The sequence below is a fragment of the Ornithorhynchus anatinus genome, chromosome 1 (assembly GCF_004115215.2).
Source record: "Ornithorhynchus anatinus isolate Pmale09 chromosome 1, mOrnAna1.pri.v4, whole genome shotgun sequence".
Classification (NCBI taxonomy): Eukaryota; Metazoa; Chordata; class Mammalia; order Monotremata; family Ornithorhynchidae; genus Ornithorhynchus; species Ornithorhynchus anatinus.
In genome coordinates, this window is record NC_041728.1 from 27,056,788 (window position 1) to 27,083,514 (window position 26,727).

Genomic DNA, 26,727 nt, shown 5'->3' on the forward strand with positions numbered 1-26,727 from the left:
TTGGAGGAAATGGATTTATAACAGGGTTTTGAAGGTGGTGAGAGGGGTGGACTGTCGGATACGATGGGGGCGGGAATGTCAGACCTGAGGGTGGACGGGCTCGGTGGTGGAACAGACACAATCAAGGTACAGAGAGTAGGGTCTCTCTTTTTTTGTAACTGTTATTTAGTAAGCCCTTCCTATGTGCCAGACACTTTCCTAAGCACTGGGGTAGACCCAAGCTAATCAGATTGGACACAGTCCGTGCCCCCCGTGGGGTCCACAGTCTTAATCCCCATTTTACAGATGAGACCACTGAGGCGCAGTGCCTTGCCCGAGGTCCCTCGGCAGACAGGTGGAGCCGGGATTAGAACCCAGGTCTCTCTGACTGCCAGGCCCGGGCTCTATCCACTACAGCGCATTGCTTCTCAGCACTAGGTTGGCGCAAGAGGAGGGGAGGGCGCGGGTGGGGTTTTAGTTGGAGATCGGCGAGGTAAGAAGGTTAGGAGGGAGCAAGTTGATTGACTGCCCCAAAGTCAACGGAAAGGAATTTCTGTTTGATGCGGGGATGGGTGGGCAACCACTGGAGGCTTCGGAGGAGTGGGGGAAGCTAGCGACTGAATGGGTTTTCAGAAAAATGACCCGGGCAGCAGGGTGAAGTGTGGATTGGAGTGGGGAGAGACGAGAGGCAGGGAGGTCAACGAGAGGCTGATGCAGTAATAATAATAATAATAATGTTGGTATTTAAGCGCTTACTCTGTGCAGAGCACTGTTCTAAGCGCTGGGGGAGATACAGGGCCATCAGGTGGTCCCACGTGAGGCTCCCAGTCTTCATCCCCATTTTACAGATGAGGGAACCGAGGCACAGAGAAGTGAAGTGACTTGCCCACAGTCACACAGCTGACACGTGATACATATATGCGCCTCAGTGCTTGGCACAAAGTAAGCACTTAATACATTCTCTTCTTCCCCTTCTCTCTCTCCGTATATATATCAGCCGTGTGACTGTGGGCAAGTCACTTCACTTCTCTGGGCCTCAGTTACCTCATCTATAAAATGGGGATTAACTGTGAGCCTCACGTGGGACAATCTTATTACCCTGTATCTCCCCCAGTGCTTAGAACAGTGCTCTGCACATAGTAAGCGCTTAACAAAAATCAACATTATCATTATTATTATTATTATTATTAAATGAGCCATTAATTAGGAAGGCCTTCTGGAGGAGGAGGGTCATTTTAGGGAAGCACAGTTTAGGCATTCCAGTTTCCTAGTCTTTCATTATGTTCCACTTTATGTCTTCTTGGAAAAACCTTTGAGAAGGCTGGCAACGGGAATGATCCCCGGCACGATATCTAGCGGCGTGGAGACATCCAGCAAAAATAACCCATTTGATTGGATCCTTGGGTTGCCTAATGCAGGGGAAACATCTCCTCTAACCGGTATTGGAGCGTGTTGGCCAATATTTCCCCGTGGGGAGATGGTGGGAGTCCCCATACATAGTTTTGCGCTTCTGTGCTCTTCCCGTGAGCTAATAGCGTTGACCGATGGATTGACAATTTCAAAGAATGAACGGTACATCTCCCTGTAAGAGGCATTCGATCGATCCGCTCTTCGGACCACTGTATTAAGACCTCGGGAGAGTGCCAGGGAATCAGTCGACGTGATCCCTGCCTTCAGGGAGCTATTATCAAAGCCCCTGTTGGAACGGAACAAACCCAGAGGATCTTCTTGGGCCGTTTAGGCGCCGAGACCATTTGAAGAGGAGGAATTGTAAATTTCCTCTGGCGTTTCTCGGGTCTTTCATTAGGTGTCTATTTGGGAAAGAAAAATGTCTTCATAAATTCAGAGATTGCCCTCTGATCCAAAGACCCCACCCCGCCCCATGCCCTCCTTTGGTGGGGTTCTTCATCGTGGTAAATAAATCATTCATTTACAATTACCCCTTTTCCCTGATACTCAAATATGAGGGCTTTCCGTTAGCAGGAAGACAATTAATTCGAGGCAGCCAAGGGTGGGAGGAGGAGGGCAGAGACCACAGACTGACCCTACTAGTTAACACCTCTTCAGAAAGCCCCTTTAATGTTGGTTTTGAGTTGTTTACCCTGACAGTTTCCCAGTTCTCTAATGGGAAACGGGCACCAAATGATTCAGGAAACTTGAAGGGGAAAGAGCGACTTTGCTCATCCGTTTAATAATAATAATAATAATAATAATGTTGGTATTTGTTAAGCGCTCCCTATGTGCAGGGCACTGTTTTAAGCGCTGGGGGAGATTCGGGGTCATCAGGAGGTCCCACGTGAGGCTCACAGTCTTCATCGCCATTTTCAGAAGAGGTCACTGAGGCCCAGAGAAGTGAAGTGACTTGCCCACAGTCACCCAGCTGACGAGTGGCAGAGTCAGGATTCGAACCCATGACCTCTGACTCCCCAGCCCGGGCTCTTTCCACTGAGCCACGCTGCTTCTCTAAAGAAATAGGGCACGGGTGAATGACTGATTGGTAATTTGGATGGCGTGGGGTTTAACCCCAGCTTTGCAGCTAGCCTTCCAGCCCACTCCCCGTGGGGGGAGGCCCTCAGGCAGTCAGGTGTATTTGCTGAGCACTTACTGTGTGCAGAGCACTGGGAAAGAGCACGGGCTGGGGACTCAGAGATCATGGGTTCAAATCCCGGCTCCGCCGCTTGTCAGCTGTGTGACTCTGGGCCAGTCACTTCACTTCTCTGGGCCTCAGTTACCTCATCTGTCAAATGGGGATGAAGCCTGTGAGCCTCACGTGGGACAACCTGATTATCCTGTATCTACCTCAGCGCTTAGAACGGTGCTTTGCACATAGTAAGCCAACAACGACAACAAAAAAACCAGACCCACTCCCTGCCCTCGATGAGTTTACAGTCTAGCGGGGGAGACAGGCATTAATGGAAATAAATGAAATTACAGATTAGTGCTGTGGAGCTGGGGGGGGGTGGGGGAGGAATGAAGGGAGCGAGTCAGGGCGACCCAGAAGGGAGTGGGAGAAGAGGAAAGGAGGGCTTTAGTCAAGGAAGGCCTCTTGGAGGAGGTGGGCTTCCGATAAGGCTTGGAAGAGGGGGTGAGTAATCGTCTGTGAGATATGAAGAAGGAAGGCGTTCCAGGCCAGAGGCAAGGATGTGGGCGAGAGATCGGCGGTGAGATAGACGAGATGGAGGTGCAGTGAATAGGTTGGCATTAGTGAAGCAGCGTGGCTCAGTGGAAAGAGCCCGGGCTTGGGAGTCAAGAGGACCTGGGTTCGAATCCCGCCCCTGCCCCTCGTCAACTGTGGGCAAGTCACTTCACGTCTCTGGGCCTCGCTTCCCTCATCTGGAAAATGGGGATGAAGACTGGGAGCCTCATGTGGGACAACCTGATGTCCCTGTATCTCCCCCAGCGCTTAGGACAGTGCTCCGCACGTAGTAAGCGCTTAACGAATACCAACATTATTATTAGAGGAGCGAAATGTGGGGGCTGGGTTGTGGAAGGAGAGTAGGGAGGTGAGGTGGGAGGGGGGCGAGGCGATTGACTGCTTTCGGGAGTTGCGGGAGGTCTGAGCTGCCTGCCCGGGATGGGGGGGGTTTGTGGGGGGCTTTGGTGGGGGTGGGGGGGGAGATAGTAGGCAATGTAAGCGGCCTGCCTCACGGCAGATACTATTAAAATTCCACTTGCGGTGTCCTTAGCAGTCTGGGCAGACTGCCAGACTCTTGCCATTCCCAAATTAAATCATCTTGGGGGCTAGGATTTACCCCACTCTTCTTGGATCGATTCCCTGGGCTGGTATGTGTGTAGGTGTACGTATTCATTGGTACATTCATTCTTTCATTCCTCCATTCATTCGTTCTTTTGTTCATTGCGTTCCAGGCACCGTACTGAGCACTTGGGAGAGTGTGAAAAAAGCAAGGCAAGTGCTTTGCCTAGTAGAGGGAGGGGGACTGATGTAATCGATCTAGCAGTGGTATTTATTGAGGACTTACTGTGTGCAGAGCACTGCTTTGGAGAGTACAATGCAGTAGAGATGGAGAAGCAGCGTGGCTCAGTGGAAAGAGGCCGGGCTTGGGAGTCAGAGGTCATGGGTTCTAAGCCCGGCTCCGCCGCTTGTCAGCTGCGTGACCCTGGGCAAGTCACTTCATTTCTCGGGGCCTCCGTTCCCTCATCTGTAAAATGGGGATGAAGACTGTGAGCCCCACGTGGGACAACCCGATTACCTTGTATCTACCTCAGCGCTTAGAGCAGTGCTCTGCATGTAGTAAGCGCTTAACAGGTATCAACATTATTAGTAGTAGTAGTAGTAAGCGCTTAACAAATACCAACATTAACATTAGACAGATTTTATTTTGTTAATGAGATGTACATCACCCTGATTCTATTTATTTGCTATCGTTTTAACGAGATGCTCTTCCCCTCGATTCTATTTATTGCCACTGTTCTCGTCTGTCCGTCTCCCCCGATGAGACCGTCAGCCCGTCAAAGGGCAGGGACTGTCTCTATCTGTTACCGATTTGTCCATTCCAAGCGCTTAGTACAGTGCTCTGCACATAGTAAGCGCTCAATAAATACTATTGAATGGATGAACAGATTGCCTGACCACCAGGTGACTGAAATCACAATCAACTCTGAGTATCTACGTATGTGCTGTGGGGCTGAGTGTGGGATGAGAATCGGGTGCTTAAAACATACGACTCGAAGTGCTCAATTGACCCAGGCGGGAGCGGGGAGTAGGAAAAGGAGGGCTTAGTTGGGGAAGGCCTCTCGGAGGTGTGATTTTATTAAGGCTTTGCAGGTGGGGAGAGTGGCGGTCTGTTGGATATGAGGGAAGACGGGGTGCCAGGCCCGGAGGCAGGACGTGGGTGAGGAGTCGGTGATGGGATCGAGTTACAGGGAGGAGGTTGGCGTTGGAGGAATGAAGCGAGCGGGCTGGGTTGTAGTAGGAAGTCAGAGAGGTGAGAAAGGAGGACAGCTCGTTGAGTGCTTCGGATCTCGTCATCTATGCGCTGGGATGTATGACTGTTGGGTATTTGATATCCATCTCACCCTCAACCCCACAGCACAGCAGAAAGTATGTATCTTTAAGTATTATACATTCTTTTTATTAATGGCTGCCCACCTCTAGAGCGTAAACTTATTATGGGCAGAGAACGTGTCTATCAGCTCAGTTGTACCGACCTCTCCCAAGCACTTGGTGCAATGCTCTGCAGAGAGTATAAGCTCAGTGGATACCATTGATGATGATGATGATGATAAAGTTGATGGTAAGGAGTTTCTGTCTGATGAGTATGTGGATGGGCAACGATTGGAGGTTTTTGATGCGAGATGAGAAGTGAACCGAATGGTTTTTGGAGAAAAATGATCCAGGCAGCAGAGTGAAGTGTGGACTGGAGTGGGGAGAGACAGGAGGCTGGGAGGTCAACGAGGAGGCCGATGGAGTGGTCAAGGTGGGATATAAGTGCTTGGATCAACATAGCAGTTCGGGATGTAGAAAAGAAGGCAGATTTTAGCAGTTTTGTGAGGATAGAACCGATTCGGTGACAGGCTGAATATGTGGGTTGAATGAGTGGGCTGTGATGAGAATAATGCCAAGGTTTGTGAAGACAGAGGATGGTGGTTTCATCTACAGTGATTATAAAGTTGGGGAGAGGAGAGGGTTTAGGTGTGAAGATGAGAAGTTCTCTTTAGGGCATATTCAATTTGAAATGTCAGCGGGACATCCATGTAGAGAAGTCCTGAAGGCGGGAGGAAATGCGAGACTGCAGAGGTGAAGAGAGATCGGGGCTGGAGATGGAGATTTGAAAATCATCTACGTAGAGATGGTAGTTGAAGCAAGGGAAATGAATGAATTCTCCAACGGAGTGGGTGTAGATGGAGAATAAAACGGGACTCGGGACTGAACCTTGAGGAGTTCCCGCAGTTAGAGGGTGGGAGGTGGAGGAGGAGCCCGTGAAAGAGACTGAGAATGAGCTGCCAGAGAGGAGAAAAATCAGGAGAGAACGTGTCAGTGAATTCAGGGATAGATAGTTTCCCCTGGAGAGTGTTCCCAGGAGATAAGGGTGGTCCGTGCTGTTCATGGCAGCTGAGAGGTCGAGGAGGATTAGGATGGAGGGGAGGCTTTTGGATTCGGCAAGAAGGAGGTCATCGGTGACCTTAGAGTGGGCAGTTTCCTTGGGTGGAAGGCAGATCAGAGGAGATCAAGGAGAGAGTTGGGGGAAAGGCAGTGTAGTAAATGGGTATAGACAACTCCCCCAAAGAGTTTGGAGAGGAGTGGTAGGAGGAAAAGAGGGTGATAAGTTCCAAGCGCTTAGTGCAACGCTCTGCACGTAGTAAGCGCTTAATAAATGCTATCGAATTAATGAAAGGGGGCAAGGGAGGGTTTTTTTTTTCCTTTTAGGATAAGGAAATAAGCCATGTTTGAAAGCACTGGGGACAAAGCTATTGGAGAGTAAACGGGTGAAGGTGGAAGGGAGGGGCCAAGTGTTTCGATAAGTTGGGAAGGGATAATAACTGTGCTATTTATTAAGCACTTATGTGCCAAGGCCTTTTCTAAGCCCTGAGGTAGATACAAGGTAATCAGGTAGGGCACAGTCCCTTCCCACATGGTGCTCACACTCATCACCATTTTACAGATGAGGGAAGTGAGTTACAGAGAAGCAGAGTTCATTCGGTAGTATTTATTGAGCGCTTACTATGTGCAGAGCACCGTACTAAGCGCTTGGAATGTACGAATCGGTAACAAAGTGACACGCCCCTGGTCACACAGCAGACGTGGGGCAAAGCCAGGATTAGAACCCGTGTCCTCTGACTCCCAGGCCCTCTTTCAGGTGGATTTTGAGTGGAGGTGGGAGGTGTCCTCTTGAGGTACTGCCCGGTGACGTGGCAGAGTCGAAGAAGGGGCAGGAGGAAGGGACTGGTTGGGAGCAGGGGAGATTTTAGAGAAATGTCGCCGGATGGTTTCAGTTTTCTCAAAGAAGGTGGCCAGGTCACGAGGGGCAAGAGATGGAGGACAAGGGGGTTCGAGCCGGGGGTGAAACTTCTGAAACAGCCGCGGGGGAGGCGGTGGACCACCTTCCTTTGCAAATTATTTGTAAGTCATTTTTTCTCTCTCCCGCCTTGAGCTGCGACTCCCTGAGGGCGGGGAACACGCACCTCGTTTCCTTTGCCTTTTCCCAGGGCTCGGTACAGCGCTCCGGTGCTCGATGATAATTCTGGCATTTAAGCGCTTGCTCTGTGCCAAGCACTCTTCTAAGCGCCGGGGTAGATACGGGGTGATCAGGTCGTCCCACGTGGGGCTCCCAGCCTTCATCCCCATTTTCCAGATGAGGTAACGGAGGCCCCGAGAAGTGAAGTGGCTTGCCCGAGGTCACGCGAGCGCCGCAGGCGGGATTAGAACCCACGTCCTCTGACTGTCTCAAGCCCGGGCTCTTGCCACCGAGCCAGGCCTCTTCCACCCGATTTACAAACGGTGGCAGGAGGGAGGACGAGGGATCCCGCCAGGTGACGGGGTGGGCGGGGATGGGTCTGTCCTTCGGTCCTAGTGTCCTCTCCCGAGCGCTTCGCACACAGTAAGCGCTCGGTAAAGAGGATTGAACGAAGGAATGGATGTCAGGAGAAGGATGCCGGGGTTGCTTACTGCTCGTCGGAGTAACAGAAGACGTTGGAGTTGTGGATGGGCTTTCGGGGGGGGCCCGTGTGTCTACCCCCATCCGCCCCCCCACCTTTTCATTCCTTCGGTCGTACTTATTGAGCGCTTACTCTGTGCGGAGCTCGGGGCTGAGCGCTTGGGAGAGGACGGCTGAGCAACGGAGCCACAGGAACGCAAGGAGAGTAGTCCACGAGGAATAGTCCACGAGGAATAGTCCACGAGGAACGCAAAGCTCAACGTGTCAACAGGTGAGCGCCTCGGTGCAAAGCCCGGGGAGGAAGGGGAGTGGGCGGCCCCCTTCTCTCCGCCCCAGGCCGGGCCCTGGCCCCCTCCCCCCTTTTGGGGGCGAAGGGGGGTCCCCGCTCCCCGGGGCCGACCCCTCGTTCCCTCGGGACCCTCCTCGTCTAGGAGAGCCGCGATGGGGGGCCGGGGGTCCCCGGTCCAGCGCTCACTACATAGCCCGGCTCCGCCCCCGGCCCCGCTCGGCCCCTTAGACACTCCCCCTCCCCTTGACTTTCTCCTCCTCCTCGTCCCGGCCAGGGGGTCCCCGGGCCAAGGGGGCCGCGCCGGCCCTCGGCCCCGCCCCCCGCCCCGCACCCTTCATCAGCCCCCGCCTCTCCCCCTCCGGGCCCAGGACGGCCGGGAGGACGCCCCGACGGGACCCGACCCGACCCGACGGGCACCGCATCGCATCGCACCGCACGGGACCGGACCGGGAACCGGGGACCGGGGAGGAAGAGCCGCCGGAGGGGCTGAGAGCCGGTCCTGCCCCGCACACTCCGCCCAGGTGCCGGGCCGGGCCGGGCCGGGCCTCCCCCCGCACCATGCACCTCCTCCTCCTCCTCCTCCTGCTGCCGCAGCTGCTGCAAGTCGCCCTGCGGGCCCGGCCGGGCTTAGGGGTCCAAGCCGCTCCCCAAGGTAAGAGGAGAAGGGAGGGAGGGCCGAGCGGAGGGGAGGGGGCTGCGGGACCCGCTTTGGAACGATGCCCTTCTTGCCCAGACATGAGCTACCGTTGGTATCCGTTAAGCGCTTACTACGTGCGGAGCACTGCTCTAAGCGCTGGAGGAGAGACAGGGTCATCAGGTTGTCCCACGTGAGGCTCCCGGTCCTCATCCCCGTTTTCCGGCTGAGGTCGCTGAGGCCCCCGAGAAGTGAAGTGACTTGCCCACGGTGACCCAGCTGCCGAGGGGCCGAGCCGGGATTCGAACCCGTGAGCTCCGACTCCCGAGCCCGGGCTCTCTCCGCTGAGCCGCGCGCGCTCCCACCCCCTCCACAGCTTGTCCCGCCGGGTCCTCGGGGGCAAGAGCACTGGGACCCAGTAGGGCTGTCGGGGACACCCGGGGGGTCGTCGGCCCCCGCCCCCTGGACCCAGGGCCCGTTCCCCCCTCGCTGTTGCTGCTCCCCACCTCGCCCTCCCCAGTCCTAGAAAAATAGGAAATGGCAAACGGGTTCCTCGGGCGAGGAGGGCGACGCTCGGAGTCGCGGCCTGGCCCGTGAGGCCCTCGTCCTCCCCGAGGGGACCGGGGGCCGCAGCCCAAGGCGGGGGACGGTGTCCCCTCGGGTGCCCCTCTCCTAAAGCCCCCCCGAAGGACCGCTGAAGCACCGTGGGGCCTGTCGGGGCCATCGCAACTCACTCGGCCACCCCGACCTGCAGCGGGTTGAAAGGGAGAGCCGGTCCGAATCCCTCTACTTCAGGGAAAGGCAAATAGGAAGAAAGGAAAACGAAAACCAAACCACAACGCTAAACCCCCAGAGATTTCTCGGGAAAAATGAAGGCGTTCATCCGACGGCCTACCCGTTGCGTTTGGAAACCGCGCCGGCGACGTCTCGGCCCCGAGCCCTCCAGCTCTCCGCCAGGCCCCTCCGTGAACTCGGACGTCGGGTCCAGACGCGACAGCTCGGAGGACGCCGCACGTCGCCCTGGCTCCCGGAGGAGGATGTTGGCACCCGAGAGGCCCGTGGGAACGGTCTCCGTGACAGAGCGCTCCGGGAGGAGGATCGCTCTGCAACGTGATTCGGAAAAGATTGCTCCCCTCGGCCGTCCCCTGGCACGGTCACATTTCGGAACTGTGTTTATGTACTTAGCGTTTGGTATTAAATCAATCTCGGCGTCCTCGGGGGACACCTTAGATCTCATGACCAAACGCGAATTCCTCTCCTCAGGCGGAGCCGCGTCATTGTTTTTCCACGACCCTGAGCTCCGTTACGTCCCCGGTTTGGATCCCGTTCCCCGGCGGCGGTGGCTCTCCCACCTCCGGCTCCATCCCGGGAACGGCGGGGCTAGCGTTAAAACGCCGTGGGGGTCGCCCCGATGCCGAGCGGGGCCGGTTCCTCCGCGGCCCAGACTCGTTCAGACCGGACGGGGGTGTTGGTTGGATCGAACGGTTAATCAAGGGCACTTACTGAGCATTTGCTGTGTGCAGAACGCTGCGCCAAGTGCTTGGGAGAGGACAAGACAGTGGAATTGGTAGATTCGTTCCCTGTCCACAAGTAGTTTCCAGTCTAGTTGGCTGAGTGCTACCTACCCTACCTAGCCCTCTTGGGGAGACCAGCTTCCCGACCTTCCGTCCTTACTGTCTGTACTTTTTTTTTCAGCATCTGTCTCCCTCGCTAGATTGCAGCCCTCTGAGGGCAGGGATTGTGTCCCCTAACTCCACTGGACGCTCCTAGGCGCTTAGGGTTCTGCATACAGTAGGGGCACAGTAAACGCCGTATCGATTAGAACGGAATCCAAATCCCCGTTCTGCACCCAAATGGAGTTTACAATCCAATGGGAAAGGCAGACGGGATCCCCGCCAATGGGAGGGGGAACAAGGATCTGATGGGGGCAGAGTGAATATGTTTGTGTGTATATTTAGATGTTCAACTGTAAAGTGATTTTTTTTTTTTTGCTTCCTGACCACTATGACGAAGTAGTCCGTGGCTCCTCTAACGGAGATGAAGCAACCCTTGTCGAAGCAGGGTCCGAAAGGGGGAGAATCAGACCCCAAGGGGTCTCTTCCCCTCTTACAGCGTCTCCTCTCCCTTCTCCACCCTGGAGGAAGTCACTAGCCTCCCTCCGTCCTGAAAGATAGAAAGCCGACCCCCTCACGGCCTCCCCACGCTACCCCTTACGACCTAGACCATCTACCCCAGCTCTTCGTACAGTGCCGGGCAAATGCCATTTACAAAGGCCATAAACAAAAACCCAAAAAATGTGCAGTTGGCTGAGGAGACAATGGATTCACTGTTTCTCTGCAAAGTAACTTTCCTACCAATAGTGAACCCACTCAGTCGAATTGATTGAGCGCTTACTGCGTGCAGAGCACTGTACTAAGCACTTGGGAGAGTACAATACAACCATATAACAGACACATTCCCTGGCCACAACGAGTTTACAGGTTGGAGGGTCGTCCGGGACGCTGATTACCAAGGGTGAAGAGGCCCGATGGCTCTCAGTCTTCAAGGCCCGGTCTCTCTTCCCTCTCCCTGGCTTTTTTGGCCATTTTGCTGCTCGTTGGTATTGTCGCACTTTAAGGTTGGGGGAGACCAGCTTTCTTGGAGGGTGGAGTCAAAGGGGACGGGGCTCGTGGGGGGACCAGTGGGTTGGGGCTGAAGGGGGGCAGGTGGGCTTCCAAAAAACAACAGGTTGGAACACCCCAAGGCTGGGTGGGGGGGGGGGGGGCTCTAGCTCTAACAGGTCAATTCCTTGATTTTTTTTTTTTATGGTATTCATTAGGCACTTACTATGTGCCAGGCACCACGTGGCACATACAAGATAATCAGGTTGGACACAGTCCCCCTCCCACCCAGGGCGGTCAGCCTTAATCCCCATCTTCCAGAGGAGGGAACTGAGACCCAGAGAAGTGAATTGAGTTGCCCAAGGTCACAGAGAAGAAAGTGGTGAAGTGGGGATTGGAATCCGGGTCCTTGTTACTCCCAGGCCCGGGCTCTATCCACTAAGCTACGCTGCCTCTGTAATTCCTCTAATTCCTACTTCTACTCAGATTTCTCTGAGTTTGGGCTCTCTAATGAGGGCAGTGCCTCCAGCTGGGAGGGGGCAGTCAAACTTCATCCAGGCCAAAAGTCTCCCAGCTGAAAGCAATTCTGAAAGCAATAGAAGGCAGGCTGGGAAAAAGTTTTAAGGCAAGTCAAAAAAGGCAACCTGCAGCTTAACGGTCTGCTTCTTCAAGACACCGCCACCAAACAGGTCATCCCCCGGTCCCGTGGAAGCAGCGGGAGGAAGCGGTCGGTGGTATTTATTTATCGAGTGCATACTATACGCACAGTGCTCTCCTAAGCGCTTGGGAGAGCCCAGTGTGAGAAAATTAGCAGATACATTCCCTGCCCATAACAAGGTTACAGTCTAGGGGAAGCTTGGGGCACTGAGGTGTTCCTTTTCAGGAGGACCGAGGGCTTAGTACAGTGCTCTGCGCATAGTAAGCGCTCAATAAATACTATTGAAAGAATGAGGAGAGATGCATCGAGTGTCTCAGGAGGGCGGGTTTAGAGACCTGGATCCCCCGTGGATCTATTTCCTTCCACAGAGGGGGGTCCGCCACGTGGAGCCCTGGCTTTTGGCTTTTACGGTATTTGTTAAGCACTTACTAGGTGCCAGGCACTGTACTGAGAGCTGGGGTAGATGCAAACTAATCTGGTTCGATCCAGTGCCCGTCCCACCTGGGGCTCACAGTCTTAATCCCCATCTTACAGATGAGGTAACAGGCCCAGAGAAGTGAAGGGAGTCGCTCAAGAGCACTCAGCAGACAAGTGACAGAGTCAGGATTAGAACCCAGGTCCTCTCTGGGTGACAGGATCTCTCCCCCTTCTTAAGGGGACCCCTCCCACAACTGATCGCTCCACCCCATTTGCCCTGCCTCCCTCCCCCAAGTCCAAGCAGTGGGAGGGAGAGATGGGGAGAAGGCAGAGCATCTCTTTTTGTTTTTCGAGATGGTATTTGTTAAGCACTTACTCTGGGCCGGGCACTGTATTAAGCGCTGGGGTAGATACCAACCGAGCAGATGGGACACAGTCCCTACCCCACACGGGACTCCCGATCTTAATCCCCCTTTCCCAGGTGGGGGAACTGAGGCACAGAGAAGTGAGGCTATTTGTCCGAGGTCCCACAGCAGCCAAGTGGCGGAAGGGGGATTAGAACTCAGGTCCTTTTGATTCCCAAGCCTTTGCCCTAACCACTAGTCCTTCCTATTTCTCTGACAAAGCTCTCCATTCTCCAGTGTCACATCCCCAGGGTGATGGAGTAGGGAAGATTCCTTGCCCCGCGGCTGGGCAGTTTGGGGGCTGGCCACTAACCCAACCCCAAGCCCCTGATGAGAAGCGGCGCGGCTTAACGGCCAGAGCCCAGGCCTGGGAGTCGGAAGGACCTGGGTTCCTCCCCCGGCTCCTCCGTGCTTCCGCTGCGTGACCCGGCCGAGCCGCTTCACTTCCCTGGGCCTCAGTTACCTCGCCTATAAAATGGGGACTGGGAGCCCCGTGCGGGCCAGGGACCGTGTCCAACCTCCTTAACTTATACCCTAGTGCTTGGCACGTAGGAAGCGCTAAACCAGCGTGGCTCAGTGGAAAGAGCCCGGGCTTCGGAGTCAGAGGGGCTGGGTTCGACTCCCGGCTCCGCCGCTTGTCGGCTGTGTGACCGTGGGCGAGTCACTTGGCTTCTCGGGGCTTCGGTTACCTCATCTGTAAAATGGGGATTAACCGTGAGCCTCACGTGGGACGACCCGATTACCCTGTATCTCCTCCAGCGCTTAGGACGGTGCTGTGCACGTAGTAAGCGCTTAACGAATACCAACGTTATTAAACGAGTGCCATAATTATTATTAACCCAGATATATTCCATTAGTATTACTGTTATCCCAGACAAGTGGCAGAGCAGGGGCAGCCAACGCTGGCCGAGGGTCCGCTCGTCCCCCCGCGGCTGACCTCCACGTCCTCCCCCTTCCGATTCCAGTGTTGGACCTCCTCTCCGCGTCCAACCAGCGGCTGGCGGCCGGTTCCCTGCAGCCGGCCCTGAGCGACCCCGCCCTCAACGAAGTGTACGTCCTCGCCACCTTCAAGCTACAGACCAAAGCGTCGGCCACCCTCTTTGGGCTTTACTCTTCCTCCGACAACAGCAAATACTTGGAATTCACCATCATGGGGCGGTTGAACAAAGGTAAGCAGGCCTTCCTTCTAGACTCTCAGCCCCTCGAGGGCGGGGAACGTAGCCGCCAACTCAGGTAGAGCACAGTCAAGTGTTTAACTCAGTGCTCTGCACAGGGTGAAGGCTCGCTCGGGACTCTCGACTGATGGAAATCCCTTGGAAACGGGCCTTTTCCAATTTTTTTTCTGTAGTATTTGAGCGCTCACTATGTGTCAACCACTGTTCTGAGTGCCGGGATAGATACAAGTTAATTAGGTCGGACAAAATCCCTTGGCCCGCGTGGGGCTCACAGTCTAAGTAGGAGGGATTCATTTATTCTGTCGTATTTATTGAGTGCTTACTCTGTACTGAGCACTCTGGGAGGGTGCACTAGAACAACAGATACATTCCCGCTCACGGTCTTAACAGCCATCCCCGTTTTACAGGTGAGGGAACCGAGGCACAGAGAATCGAAGTGACCCGCCCGTGGCCGCACGGCAAGGAGTCGGCTTGGGCAGGATTAGAACTCGGGTTCTCCCGACTCCCAGGCCCGTGCTCTCTCCACTAGGCCATGCTGCTTTTCCTCTGGCACGGGAGGTTGGCAGTTCCTGGCATGGCTGTTTCTCCCAGGGGCAGGTCTAGAATTCTTCCCCGTATTTCCTTGCGGGCAAGTCTCGTGTCTACCAGTTGTACTGTATTCTACTCTCCCAAACGCTGTGTACAGTGTGCTGCACACAGTAAGTGCTCAGTAGATACCATCGGTTGATTGCCCCTAGGAAGGTTGCTGTCACTGTGGGCAGGGAATGTGTCTGTTTATCGTAGGATTGCACTCTCCCAGGTGCTTAGTACAGTGCTCTGCACACAGTAAGCGCTCCATAAATACGGTTGAGTGAATTGGGAGTCGGAGGTCGTGGGTTCGAATCCCCGCTCTGCCGTTTGTCAGCTGCGTGACTGTGGGCAGGTCACTTCACTTCTCTGGGCCTCAGTGACCTCATCTGGAAAATGGGGATTAAGACTGTGAGCCTCACGTGGGACATCCTGATTACCCCGCATCTACCCCAGCGCTTAGAACAGTGCTCTGCACGTAGAAAGCGCTTAACAAATACCAACGTTATTATGAACCAATGAATGACCACGCCTAGACAGTGACTCTGCCTTCCACATGATGGCCGGTCCGACCTCCTCCGGAAGAGGCACTTCAGAGGGAGAAGAGTCGGCCCCCGGGGGCCGTGAGCGCTGCCGGCCACTGGGGAGAGGGGGAGAGGGAGCTGGGTAGTCCATCAACCAATCATTGATACGGACTGGGCGCTTACTCTGTGCAGAGCACTGTACTAAGCCCTTGGGGGAGTACGGTACAGTCGGTTGATGCGATCCCTGCCCTCGAGGAGCCAAGAGCCTGACCGGGGGAGGCAGACGTTAAATTCAAGGAAGAGAAGCGACCGACCACAAGGCTATTCATTCAATCGTATTTATTGAGCACTTACTATTGAGCACCGTACTAAGCACTTGGAATGTGCAATTCGGCAACAGATAGAGACCATCCCTGCCCACCGACGGGCTTACAGTCTAATCGGGGGAGACGGACGGACAAAAAAACAAGACAACTTCATCACGATAAATAGACTCAAGGGGATGGACGCCTCATTAACAAAATAAATAGGGGAATAAAAATATAGACAGATGAGCACGGTGCTGAGGGGGAGGAGCAGAGGGAAAGAGGGCTCAGCTGAGGGGAGGTGAAGGGAGGAAGGGGGAGGGAGCAGAGGGAAAAGGGGAAGCTCAGTGTGGGAAGGCCTCTTGGAGGAGGTGAGCTCTCAGTAGGGCTTTGAAGAGGGGAAGAGGCTGTGTACGCGGAGGCTGTGGCGATGGGGCGGGAGTAGGACTGAGTGCACGGAGGAGGCGGGAGGGAGGGAGGGGAAATCGGGGAGGAAGGCTTCCCGGAGGAGATATGCTTTCAGTAGGGTCTTGGAGATGGGAAAGAGTGTGGGTCAGGTGGCTGTGTAGCGGGGAGGGGGCTCCAGGCAGGAGGGAGGGCCCGAACCGAGGGTCGACGGCGGGTGAGGCGAGAGCGAGGGAGTGAGTAGGTTGCGAGGTGGGTGAGGGCCGGGTTGTAGCCGGAGAACGGCGACCGGGGGCCTCCAATGCGACGGTTTCCTCTCCAGAGGGAGGTCGGATGGGCAGCCGGCGGAGGCCCTCGAGGGCGGGAAGACGGGCGCAGAACAACCTTCCTAGAAAAACGCCGCGGCCGGTCCGGGGCCCGTAGAGTTCGAGGTGACGGGCCGGGACATCCGGGTAGAGATGTCCCCGAGGGAGGAGGAGATGCGAGACGGCAGAGAGGGAGGGAGGTCGGGATTGGAGCCGTAGATTGGGGAGCCGGTGGCGTAGAGGGAGGAGTGGACGTAGGGGAGGGACGGAGGGACCCCCGCCGTCCGGGCCCAGCGCTGGGTTCGACTCCGGGGGAGGCGCGAGAGAAGGCTTCCGGCGCGGCCTAGTGGGGAGAGCCGGAGATGGGAAGTCGGGAGGCCCCGATCTAGCCCCAGCTCCGTCCCTGGCCAGCCCAACCCTCACTCCCCACCTTGGGCAAGTCACTCCGCCCCTCGGGGCCGCAGCTTCCCCATCTGTGAAATGAGGATAAGATAGCGCCCTCCCTCCCTCTTAGACCGTGAGACCTCTATCTGGTTTTCTGGCACCTCCGCCGGTGCTTAGCACAGTGCCTCGGCACATAATAAGCGCTTAATCCCCTAATTAAGTTAATCGAATCAGACACAGCCTCTGCCCACACAGGGCTCGCGGTCCATCTCATCCCCATTTTCCCTATGAGGAAACCAAGGCCCAGAGAGAGGTCGAGTGATTTCTTTCAGGATCACGCAGGCGGGCAGTGGCCGAGCCGGGACCGGAGCCCGGTTTCGCGACCCCCGGCCTCGTGTTCAATCCATTAGGCCGCACGGCCTCAGTGCGGGCCAACGGGCCGGCAGGGTGCGTGGCTTCCAGCCTCCCCAGCCGGGGAGCCCGAATGGTCCACGATCCCTTCGCGCTCCAGCTGTTGTTCCCGCTGCTGGGCCACGCTCTGGGCTTTTTTTTTTTTAATGGCGTTTAACGCTTACTGTGTGCCAGGCACCGTTCTAAGCGCTGAGGTAGTAACGGACCAATCGGGTTGGACCCAGTCCATGACCCACGTGGGGCTCACAGTCTTAATCCCCATTTTACAGATGAGGTAACGGTGGCAAAGAGAAGTGACTTGACCGAGAGCACACAGCAGACGAGTGCGGAGCTGGGATTAGAACCCAGGTCCTTCTGACTCCCAGACCCGGGCTCTATCCACTAGGCCGCGTTGCTTCCCCTTAAGCAGCATGGCCTGGAGAAGCAGCATGGCCTTGGGGAAAGAGCCCGGGCCTGGGAGTCAGAGGTCGTGGGTTCTTATCCCAGTTCGACCATATGTTTACTGTGTGACCTTGGGCAAGTCACTCAACTTCTCTGTTCCTCGATTCCCTCTCGTCTGTAAAATGGGAGTAAGACTGTGAGCCCCACGATTACCCTGTATCTACCCCAGCGCTCAGTGCTTAACAAATACCACAATTTCTATTATCGATTATCATCATTAAGCACGCCGGGCCGGTCAAGCGACCCCTCCCTGGGCCTCCGGAGGTCGGAGCTGCGAGTGGTCCCGGGTGGGTCCCGAGGAAGAAGTCGTGGAATTCCCTGTGGTTTCTCCCGGTGGGACAACTCCTGCTTCTGATTATCCAGGAATGCGGCAGCCACACGCCCCGCACGCTACCTCGCGCATACAAAGCGGGGAGCTGGCCCCTCCCGGCCCCCCGGGGGGGGGGGGGAGATTTCAGGGGGTCCCTCTGGCCGGCAGGCTCTCCCCGGGCCGCGCAGCCCCTCACACAGTGATTTCTGGATGAGTCCGGGCCCAAGGTCCCGCTCCTAGCCAGACTCCTGCGATGGGAAGAGGCAGTTCCGGTCATCTAGGCCAGCCCCCTGCCTTCGGACCGTCCTCCCGAGAGAGTTAACCGGTGATATTTGGTTGGATATTTTATATGCACCCCACCCCGCGGCACTTATGTACACCTCTTTCCATTATATATTATAAATTATTCATATCGGTGTCTGTCTCCCCCTCTAAGCTGCAAGCTCGTGATGGGCAGGGAACATGTCCGCTAATTCTGCTGTATCGCCAAGCGCTTGGTATACCGCTCTGCACGTAGTAGATTCAGGAAATACCATTGATTGGTATATTTTGAATGCCTACAGTGTGCCAAGTCCCGTACCTTAGCGTAGCGAGAGAGAGCAGAATGAATTCTTGGTGAGTCGAGAACTAAAAGTCCCGTCATTCCTGGTGTTAACCAGAGATTCCTACGGTGGGAAGGGGCGAAGGAGGTTCCCCTTGGCCGTCCCAGGAGAGGAGCGTTTCCGCCTCTTATGAGTCTATAAAATGAGAAAAAGACAAATCCTGGGACGACCTTCCTAGGGAAAGACTCTTTTTCCTTAAGGATTTAGACATCCCTGACCCTGGGGTAAATCACAGCCGTCTGAGGGGGAGCCTGATAATGGGATTTTTTTTTTTTAATGATATTTGTTAAATGCTTGCTATGTGCCAGGCACTGTACGAAGCACTGGGGTAAATAACTAATCAGGTTGGACACAGCCCATGGCCCCCAAAACGCTCACAGTCCTAATCCCCATCTTACAGGTGTCTACCCCAGCGCTTAGAACAGTGCTCTGCACATAGTAAGCGCTTAACAAATACCAACATTAATTACAGATGAGGGAACTGAGGCTGGAGAAGTGAAGAGACTTCCCCGGTCACACAGCGGACAGGTGGTAGAGCCGGGATGAGAACCCAGTTCCACTGAGTCCCGGGTCTGTGCTCTATCCACTAGGCCACACTGCTCCTCGTGAGATATGGGATCATTCTTCATACCGTTCCATTTTTTTAAAAGCCTCATTCTTATCCCACCTAACTTCTGACTTATCGGGGCCCTTCAACCCCCCCCCCCCCCCCCCCCCAAGGCTCTTTTCTAGTCAAAATGGGACTCATAAGTCTCACTCATTATCACCTTCAGGTAGCGCTGAGTGCTTTCAGCACATGGCGGAAGCCAGGCAATCAGGGATCTTGTGAAAGAAGAGAAAAATGTAACCCCCAGCCCCGGGGAGCAGACTGTCATCTAGTTGGGGAGAGAGTAGATAGGAGGAGACAAATACACCCACCTCGTTAACAGCGAAGGAATAGATATAAATGACGGCTCAGCCGCCTGCCTTCAGACCCTCCTCGGAAGAGAGTTAACCAGTAATATCTGGTCGGACACTTGATGTTCACCCCAACCCCGCGGCACTTACGTACGTATCTTTACGTTATAAATTATCAAATGCTCAAATCGACATCTATCTCCCCCTCTAGGCTGTAAGCTCACGATGGGCAGGGAACGTCTGCTAATTCTGCTGTATTGCCAAGTGCTTCGCACAGTGTTCTGCACATAGTAAGTGCTCAAGGGCATCACTAGATGCCCTTTATACGACGGGACGAGATGCCGGCCCGTCCTACTTCTTATATCGTGAGCCCCTTGTGGGGCAGGGAGCGTATCCAGCCCGGCGTTCTCGCGGTTACCCCAGCATTTAGCATCCTGCTTGTCTTCTGGTAAGCACTGGTTATTTTTAGTTATCACGGTAGAGGGTTAGAGAAGGAATGCATCCGCGGTGAAAAAAAATAGATGCGATACCGTACCGTGGCGATGGGTGGGGAGGCCGACGCGACGGTTGAGACATTCGCTGACGTGCCTAGAGACACGGGCCCGTCCGGCCTTAAGCGGAAATGGCTCAGAATCCTTTGCTCGGTCCGGGAGACGCTGCCCACGGGACCGTCCGACAACTGACGGTCCCCGACTGAAACCCGGGATCCCCCTGGGCCGCTTGATTGTCAGGCAACGGAAGAAAGAAAACGGGAGCCGATTCATGGTTTCAATGAAGCTGCCCCTTCTCACTAGCTGAAGAGCCCCTGGGAAGCTCAGCCTCCGTCTTTCTAAGCACAGTCGCACTCGAGAGGGGAATCGCTGGGAATATTTGGCCAGGGAACAGGGAGAGATGGACGACAGGCAGCCTTGGGAAAGAACAATCGGGCGTCGGTTGGCTCTGGCCCATTTGGGTTCCGGCTTCCATTTGCCCCGAGTTCCCTGGATCCGGCTCCTCATCCGGCATCGGAGCCGATTTAGCGCATTTACTAGAGTCGTTCTTTGACCCCAACCTATCTCTGGTACTCCCACCACCCCCCAACAAAAATGGAAAAGGTTTTTCTTACTAAAACATCTGTTTCCCAGCAGCTTGTCCGTCCGAGAGAACCGACCGGAACTTCTGCGGGGTGGCTTTAGATCGGTACCGGGGGCGGTGGTTGACCGCTGAAACCGACTAGTTAGTTTTAATAGCAGTTAAACAACTTACTAGATGGCGAGCACGGTGTTAGATGCGAGGTAGTCAGTTTGGACCCAGTGCCCGACCCTCACAGGTTAAGAGGGAGGGAAAGCTCATCCCCATTTTACAGGAGAGGAAATTGAGTCCCGGAGAGGTTGAATGACTTGCCCGGGGTCACGGGTCATTGGCGGACCTGAGTTCCAGGACCACGTGGAAGGCCCCGCTGAGAAGTAGCGTGGCCTGACGCTCAGGACACGGGCCTGGGAGTCGGAAGGCCCTGGTTTCTAATCCCGGCTCCGCTGCCTGTCTGCTGCGTGACCTCGGGCGAGTCACTTGGCTTTTCTAGGCCTCCTCTGTAAAACGGAGGTGAAAACTACAGGTCCCATGGGGTACAGGGACTGTGTCCAAGCTGATTTAGCTCATATCCATCCTAGCGCTTAGTACAGTGCCTGGCACATACCAAGTGCATCGCTGATACTATCTTGAAACAAGCAAAACCCCGCGCTCTCTCCACTGGGCCACGCCGCAATCGCTCATCCTGGAGGTCGGTAGTCCGAGTCTCTGCTGGCGTGGACGGTTGTAGGGACGACCCTCCTGGTGGCAGGGGGCCGGCCGAGGTGACCCCTCTGGGTCCCCGCCAGCCCGAGGCGGGTGCGAGAGCGGGTCTGCCCGGGCGGGCCGGCCCCCCGGCTGACGGCCCCGTGCTCTGGCGCAGCCATCCTCCGCTACCTGAAGGCCGACGGGAAGATCCACGCGGTGGCCTTCCACAACGTCCAGCTGGCGGACGGGAAACGGCGCCGAGTCCTCCTGCGGCTGAGCGGCCTGCAGCGCGGCCCCGGCGCCGCCGAGCTCTACGTGGACTGCGCCCGGCTGGACGCCGCCCAGGACCTCCCCAGGGCCTTCTCCGCCCTCGCCCACAGCCCCGCTCCCGTCGAGCTGCGCACCTTCCAGAGAAAGGCCCAGGTGAGGCTGCACGCTTAACTGCTGGCGTCACCCCCGACCCCCATCCCTCCACCCACCGGCGTCCACCCCAGAAACGGGACCCGGGGAGGGGCGTCCTCGCCCCCGGCGGCGCGGGGACGACCGACTAGAGCAGTACAGTGGATCTGTTTTGGGAGCTTGATGTTCACCCCGCCCTCAACCCTCAGCACCTGTGGGCATCTCTTTAAATTATATTCTAGAGATTACTCATTTATTTCGCTTGACGTCTGTCTCCCCCCCTGGACCGTAAGCCCGCTGTGGGCGGGAACGCGTCCGCTCATTCCGTTGGATCGTAGTCTGCCAAGCGCTCCGTACGGTGCTCTGCACGCAGTAAGCGCTCGACAGTTACCAGCGATGACGAGGAGGAGTGGTGCGGTAGAGGCATTTATCGAGCGCTCACTTGGTGCAGCGCACTGTACCGGGTGCTTGGGAAATACAGAATGACGGAGGGACATTCGACGTTCCTTCCCACCTTGATGCCCTCGTGGGGGAAATGAGCGTCGGAACGCTTCCCAGCTCGAGAGGCCGAAATGAATAAACCCGAGCAGATAGAGCCGACTGTCAAGGAAGGTGTAAATGGAAGTTCAGAAGTGCTAGAGTTAATCAGTCATTTGAGCGCTACCTGTGTGCAAAGCACTCTACTAAGCACTTGGGAGAGGACAGCGTGACAACCGGCAGACACGTTCCCTGCCCGCATTGAGTTTACGGTCTAGGATGTTGACTTAAGGGCAGTTGGGAAATGAATCAGGGAAAGCCTGATGGAGGAGGTGTGGGGTTTTAGGAAGGATCCGAGCCACGGTCCGTCCGACGTGGGGAGGGTGATCCGAGCCGGAGGCGGGAGAGTCGAGAGTGAGTCTGGCGTGGGAAGAATGAAGAGCGACTGGGGATTAGTGGGTGAGAAGAGAGCAGGTAAGTACGGGGGGGCCGGGGAGGGACCGGGCAGTGCAGCCCATTACCGAGCCGACAGCGGATGGACCGTGCTGCTGTCCCGGCTCTTTATTGAGCACCTTTCTCTGGCCATTTCGGGGGGCTCTGCCCTCGGATCCCACCGTCCCTCCGAGCCCCGGGGGGCGCGGGATCACGTGAAGGCAGTCCGGCGGAGGGAGCGGGGAACCGGACCCCGGAAACTCACGTTCCGGCCCGGCCGCCGGCCCGCTGGGTGACCCCGAACAAATCGCTCGACCTCTCTGGGCCTTGGTTCCTCCTTGGTAAAATGGGGCTACGCCTCTCCGCCCCCCACCCCCCCAGGGGTTTAGGAGGCCACAGAGAGATCAAGGCTGTGAAAGTGTTTGGAAAAACCAAAGCCCCATTCACATTGAGAAGCAGCATAACCTGGGCCCCGGGTTCCAGTTCCGGTTCTGCCGGATGGGATGCTTGCTGCGGGACCTTGGGCAAGTCACTGAACTTCTCTGGGCCTCGGTTCTCTCGGCTGTAAAATGGGGATCGAATGCCTGTTCTCCCTCCTGCTTCGAGCATGAGCCCCAGGTGGGACAGGGTCTGTATCCAACCCGATTAACTTGAATCTATCTCAGGGCTTAGACTGGTCCTTGGCGCATACTAAGCGCTGAACAAATAATAATAATAATGATTAAGGTGTCTGAAGGCCCACCGGCTCAGAGGGGTGCGCCGTGGCTGCCTGTAGCCGCCCGTAGCCTGGAAAGCCCTCAGGGTGTTCCCACGGTGCCCGGTCGTTGGATGTCGTTTGGCCCAGCCCCGCGAGTACAGGCTCAACCCCTCGTTCCGACGCCAAGCCGTGCCCAGCGGGCCCGCGCCGTCGGACGCACGGTCCCCGGTTTCCCACCGGCCCCCGGCCACAGAACCACATTCTGGGTTCATTACGGGAAGGCTTCCCCAAGGGCGAAGGCTGCCGAATCAGTCTGTTGCCCGTCCCCACCTCTCAGCTGCCCCTTGGTTGCCCTCCCCCGCAACACAAACACACTTAGCGGGATTTCGGCCGGGGGAGCTCCCGGGATCCCCGGGGCACCACAGGCAGATGGCAGCGGTCAAAATCAGAGTTCCCAGTGCTAGGGGAGCTGCTCCCGGGCGGGGCCGGGAAGCTCACCGCGGGCAGGGAATGTGTCCGTTTATATTGTACTCTCTCGAACGCTTAGTACCGTGCTCCGCACGCAGTAAGCGCTCCATAAACGATTGACCGGGGAGCGGCAGTGGCCGGGGCAGAGGGTAAGGGCTGCGCTCCTGCCGTTGCCGGCCGGCCGGTTCCCCGAAGCCTAGGCACGGCCGAGGCCCCGCGGCCCTGGGGGGCGGGAACCCCGGGGAGACGGCAGGGGCTCGGGGGCAGACGCCCTTCTCCGCGGAGCCGGTGGGGCGGCGTGCGTCTCCCTCTCTCCTCCCTCCTTTGCCTTTCTCCTCCCTCTCCTCTCTCCCCTCTCTACCACCGCTGCTTCCTGCCACAGCCCGGTTCGCCGAGGGAGTCCTGCCCTGTTCCGTACTTGCCTTCAGCCACCTTTCCAGGGCGGTGCCCTCAGCCTGCCGTTGGGTGCCTCTGCCGGGGCGGCGGAGACCAGCCTACCGTGCGGCTCTCACCCCTCCCCGCAGGGATCAGTTCCCCCGTGGCACCACGCCGGAGACGTGACCGGTTAAACCGTCCTTGCGGGCCGAGCCCCGGCCCCGATCTCGGAAGGGTCCCCCGAGGCTCGTCCACCTAGATCTCGGGCCAGGCCACCGCTCCTCCGCCGCCCCTTTGCTGCCCCGGCCTGGGTTAGAACCATCTTCCTTTCTCCCGGTTTGGGAGAACCAGATCGAGGTCACTCTCGGGAGTCGATCCATCGGTGGTGGTTACTGAACGCTTACCGCGCGCGGGGCACCGTACTCGGCGTTCGACAGAGGCCAACGTGACAGTCGACAGAGCCGTTCGTTCCCTGCCCGCATCGAGCGCGCGCGGTCTAGAGGCCGAAGGGATGTTGGCTTAAGGACCGGTGGGAAATGAATCAGGGAAAGCCCGACGGAGGAGGAGGGATTTTAGGAAGATCTGAGCCGCGGCCCGTCTGCCCGACGCGAGGAGGGAGTCCCAAACCGGGGGGGTGGAGAGGGAGGGTCGAGAGCGAGTCGGTAGACGCGTGCCCGGCTCGCGACGAGCTTACGGTCTGGAGGGTACTGTGCGTCAAGCACTGCGCGAGGGGAAGATGGAAAATGATCAAATCGGACGCGGTCCCTCTCCCACGTGAGGCTTTAAAATCGAAGGGTGAGGCGGAACCGACGAGCAGACTGGGGCAGTGAGGGATTAAACACAAAGCAGGCCAGTGGCAGAGCCGGGATTAGAACCCGGACGTCCCGGACCCCAGACCCAGGCTCTCTCCCCTAGGCCTCGCCCTCTACTCCAGCCGTTTTGTAGACGGGGAAAACCGGCGCGGCCGTACTTCTCGGGTGCAGCAGATGCCTCCCCGCCCCGCGTCCGTCCCCGCCACGAGCCATGAGCGGGCTCCCCGGCGGGCCCGGCAGCGCCCCTTCTTTGTCCCAGTCACCGTCTCTCGTTCTTCCAGGACGCGCTGGAGGAGTTGAAGGTGGCGATCCGCGGCTCTCTCCACCAAGTGGCCGGCCTCCAGGACTGCTTCCTGCAGCAGAGCGAGCCGGGGGTGGCCGCGCCAGGTAGGGGGGCTCCGGTCACCAGGGATGGGCCAAGGGGTTCCTGGGCGGGCACGACGCTTCAGGGCGGTCGCCTCCATGCTTTCTGGGCTTAACCCAGAGATAAGTATAATAACTGGGGCACTTAAGTGCTTACGGTGTGCCAAGCGCTGTTCTGAGCGTCGGGGATAGAGACAAGATGATCGGGTTGGACCCGGTCCCCGTCTCACAGGGGGTTCGCATCCTTAATCCCCATTTTACGGGCGAGGGAACCGAGACCCAGAGAAGTGAAGCGACTTGCCTAAGGACACCCAGCAGACAAGTGGCGGGGCCGGGATGAGAACCCAGGACCTTCTGACTCCCCGTCCCGGGCTCTGTCCGCTAAGCCACGCTGCTTCAGCGCTTATCGCGGGCCGAGCGTTGTCCTTAGGGCTAGGGAAGAGGCAAGACGGCAGCACGGGCCACAGTCCCCGTCCCCCCTGGGGTTCGCCCACCCGTCTAAGAAGGAGAGAGGGAGAGCGCATAGTGTATCCCCATTGGATAGGTGAGGAAACTGAGGCCCGCCGAGAAGAAGAGACCGAAGGTGAGGGTCACACGGCCGGCCAGGGGAGGGCCGGGATTAGGACGCGGGTCTCCGAGCCCCACGCTCTCCCCACCGAACGACACCGTCTCTCCAGTCCCCTGCCAAGGGTCTCTGACTCAGTTGACTTTTTCTCCCGGTGGCCACGCAGGTGACGCGAATTGGCAGCTCCTGGGTCAGGTGACCCAGCTCAACCAGCTCCTGGGCGAAGTGAAAGACCTCCTGAGGCAGCAGGTACGGTCCGGGGACACCGGAGGAGGGAAGCTGGGCCCGGAGGCGGCGGGACGGACTGGATGAACCTTCCGGCTCTGCCGTCGGAGGACCCGACGAAACCGGCCCTGTCGCGCCGGCTCGGGGAGGACGAGGGGTGCGGGGCGTGTCGCCCGGCCGTATCGCCCTCGGGAAGACGGGTCTCGTGAGCCGCGACGTAGCGAGGGCTCGGAGCCGCACGGTTAGCGTCCAGCCGTGCCCACGCGCCGGGGCCGACGGCCCACTGCCCCCCGGATGATTGTTCCTTCTTCTCCCAAAGGTCAAGGAGACCTCCTTCTTGCGGAACACGATCGCCGAGTGCCAGGCGTGTGGTGAGTACGAGCTGAGCGGGGGAACCGCGGGCCCGGCGACGGGTGACCAGAGGGCCCGGGAGGGGGCCGGGCTGGAGGAACGCCGCCGCCTCCGAGGTCCACCGTCTCGGGGACGGGGCGGCGGGGACGGTCGAGATCCCCGGATCGGCCCGGTGGCGCGGCGCGGCTGGGGCCCGCCGGGAGAATCCGGGACCGCGGGTCCGTTCCGGTGGTCGACGTCGTCGGTCCGGTCCCGGGGCCGCCCGGCCTCCGCCTCGGCCCGGACGGCGCTCTGGGTCTCTCTGCGATTTTGCGACACTGGCGGAGGCGTAGCCGTGCGGGGCAAGACTGTAAAGCCGTAGGGGTGGGCAGAGCGGTGTTAAAGCAAGTCGTAGGAGACAGTGTCAGTCTCCACAGTGCCTTTGGGCCGCCTACCCCCGAACTCATTCATTCCCTCTGAGCTAGTGGATGCGGCGATTTTTCTTCCCTCCCCCCCGCCCCCCCCGGCAATACGAGGTTCTTCAAGAACTCGATCGTGGAGTTTTAGGGAGCGCTTGTGGTATCTCGTATTAGCCGCTAGCTCCTCTCCTGTTCCCCAGGTTGTGGCAGGGTTTGAAACTGGAGGGAGATTTGAGGGGTCGGAGCCTCGCCTCCCCCTCACCCCGCACGCCCTCTAGGAAGAGGAAGGAGGGGAAGGAGACGGGGGGAGGAGGGAGAGGGGGCGGGGGAGATAGGAGAGGCCCCAGACTGGGCGGTGCACGGGGCCGAGTCGGCAGCCCCCGCTAGAAGCCTAGAAACCTCCTGGATGATGATAATTATAATGACGGTATTCGTTAAGCACTCACCGTGTGCCAGGCGCTGGGTGGATACGAGCGAACGAGGAGGG

At 57.4% G+C, this 26,727-nt stretch overlaps 1 protein-coding gene across 1 annotated transcript in view; it reads left to right on the forward strand.

Annotated features, from left to right (window-relative positions):
* The window catches only part of THBS4 (thrombospondin 4), a 126,721-nt gene that overhangs the window by 85,629 nt on the left and 14,365 nt on the right, over positions 1-26,727 (forward strand). The window contains 7 exon segments of the mRNA XM_029058141.2: positions 7,740-7,866; positions 8,253-8,536; positions 13,563-13,766; positions 20,854-21,101; positions 24,620-24,725; positions 25,433-25,515; positions 25,811-25,862. Of these exon segments, the coding sequence (XP_028913974.1) occupies positions 8,443-8,536; positions 13,563-13,766; positions 20,854-21,101; positions 24,620-24,725; positions 25,433-25,515; positions 25,811-25,862 (787 nt within the window). The 5' untranslated portion in view covers positions 7,740-7,866; positions 8,253-8,442.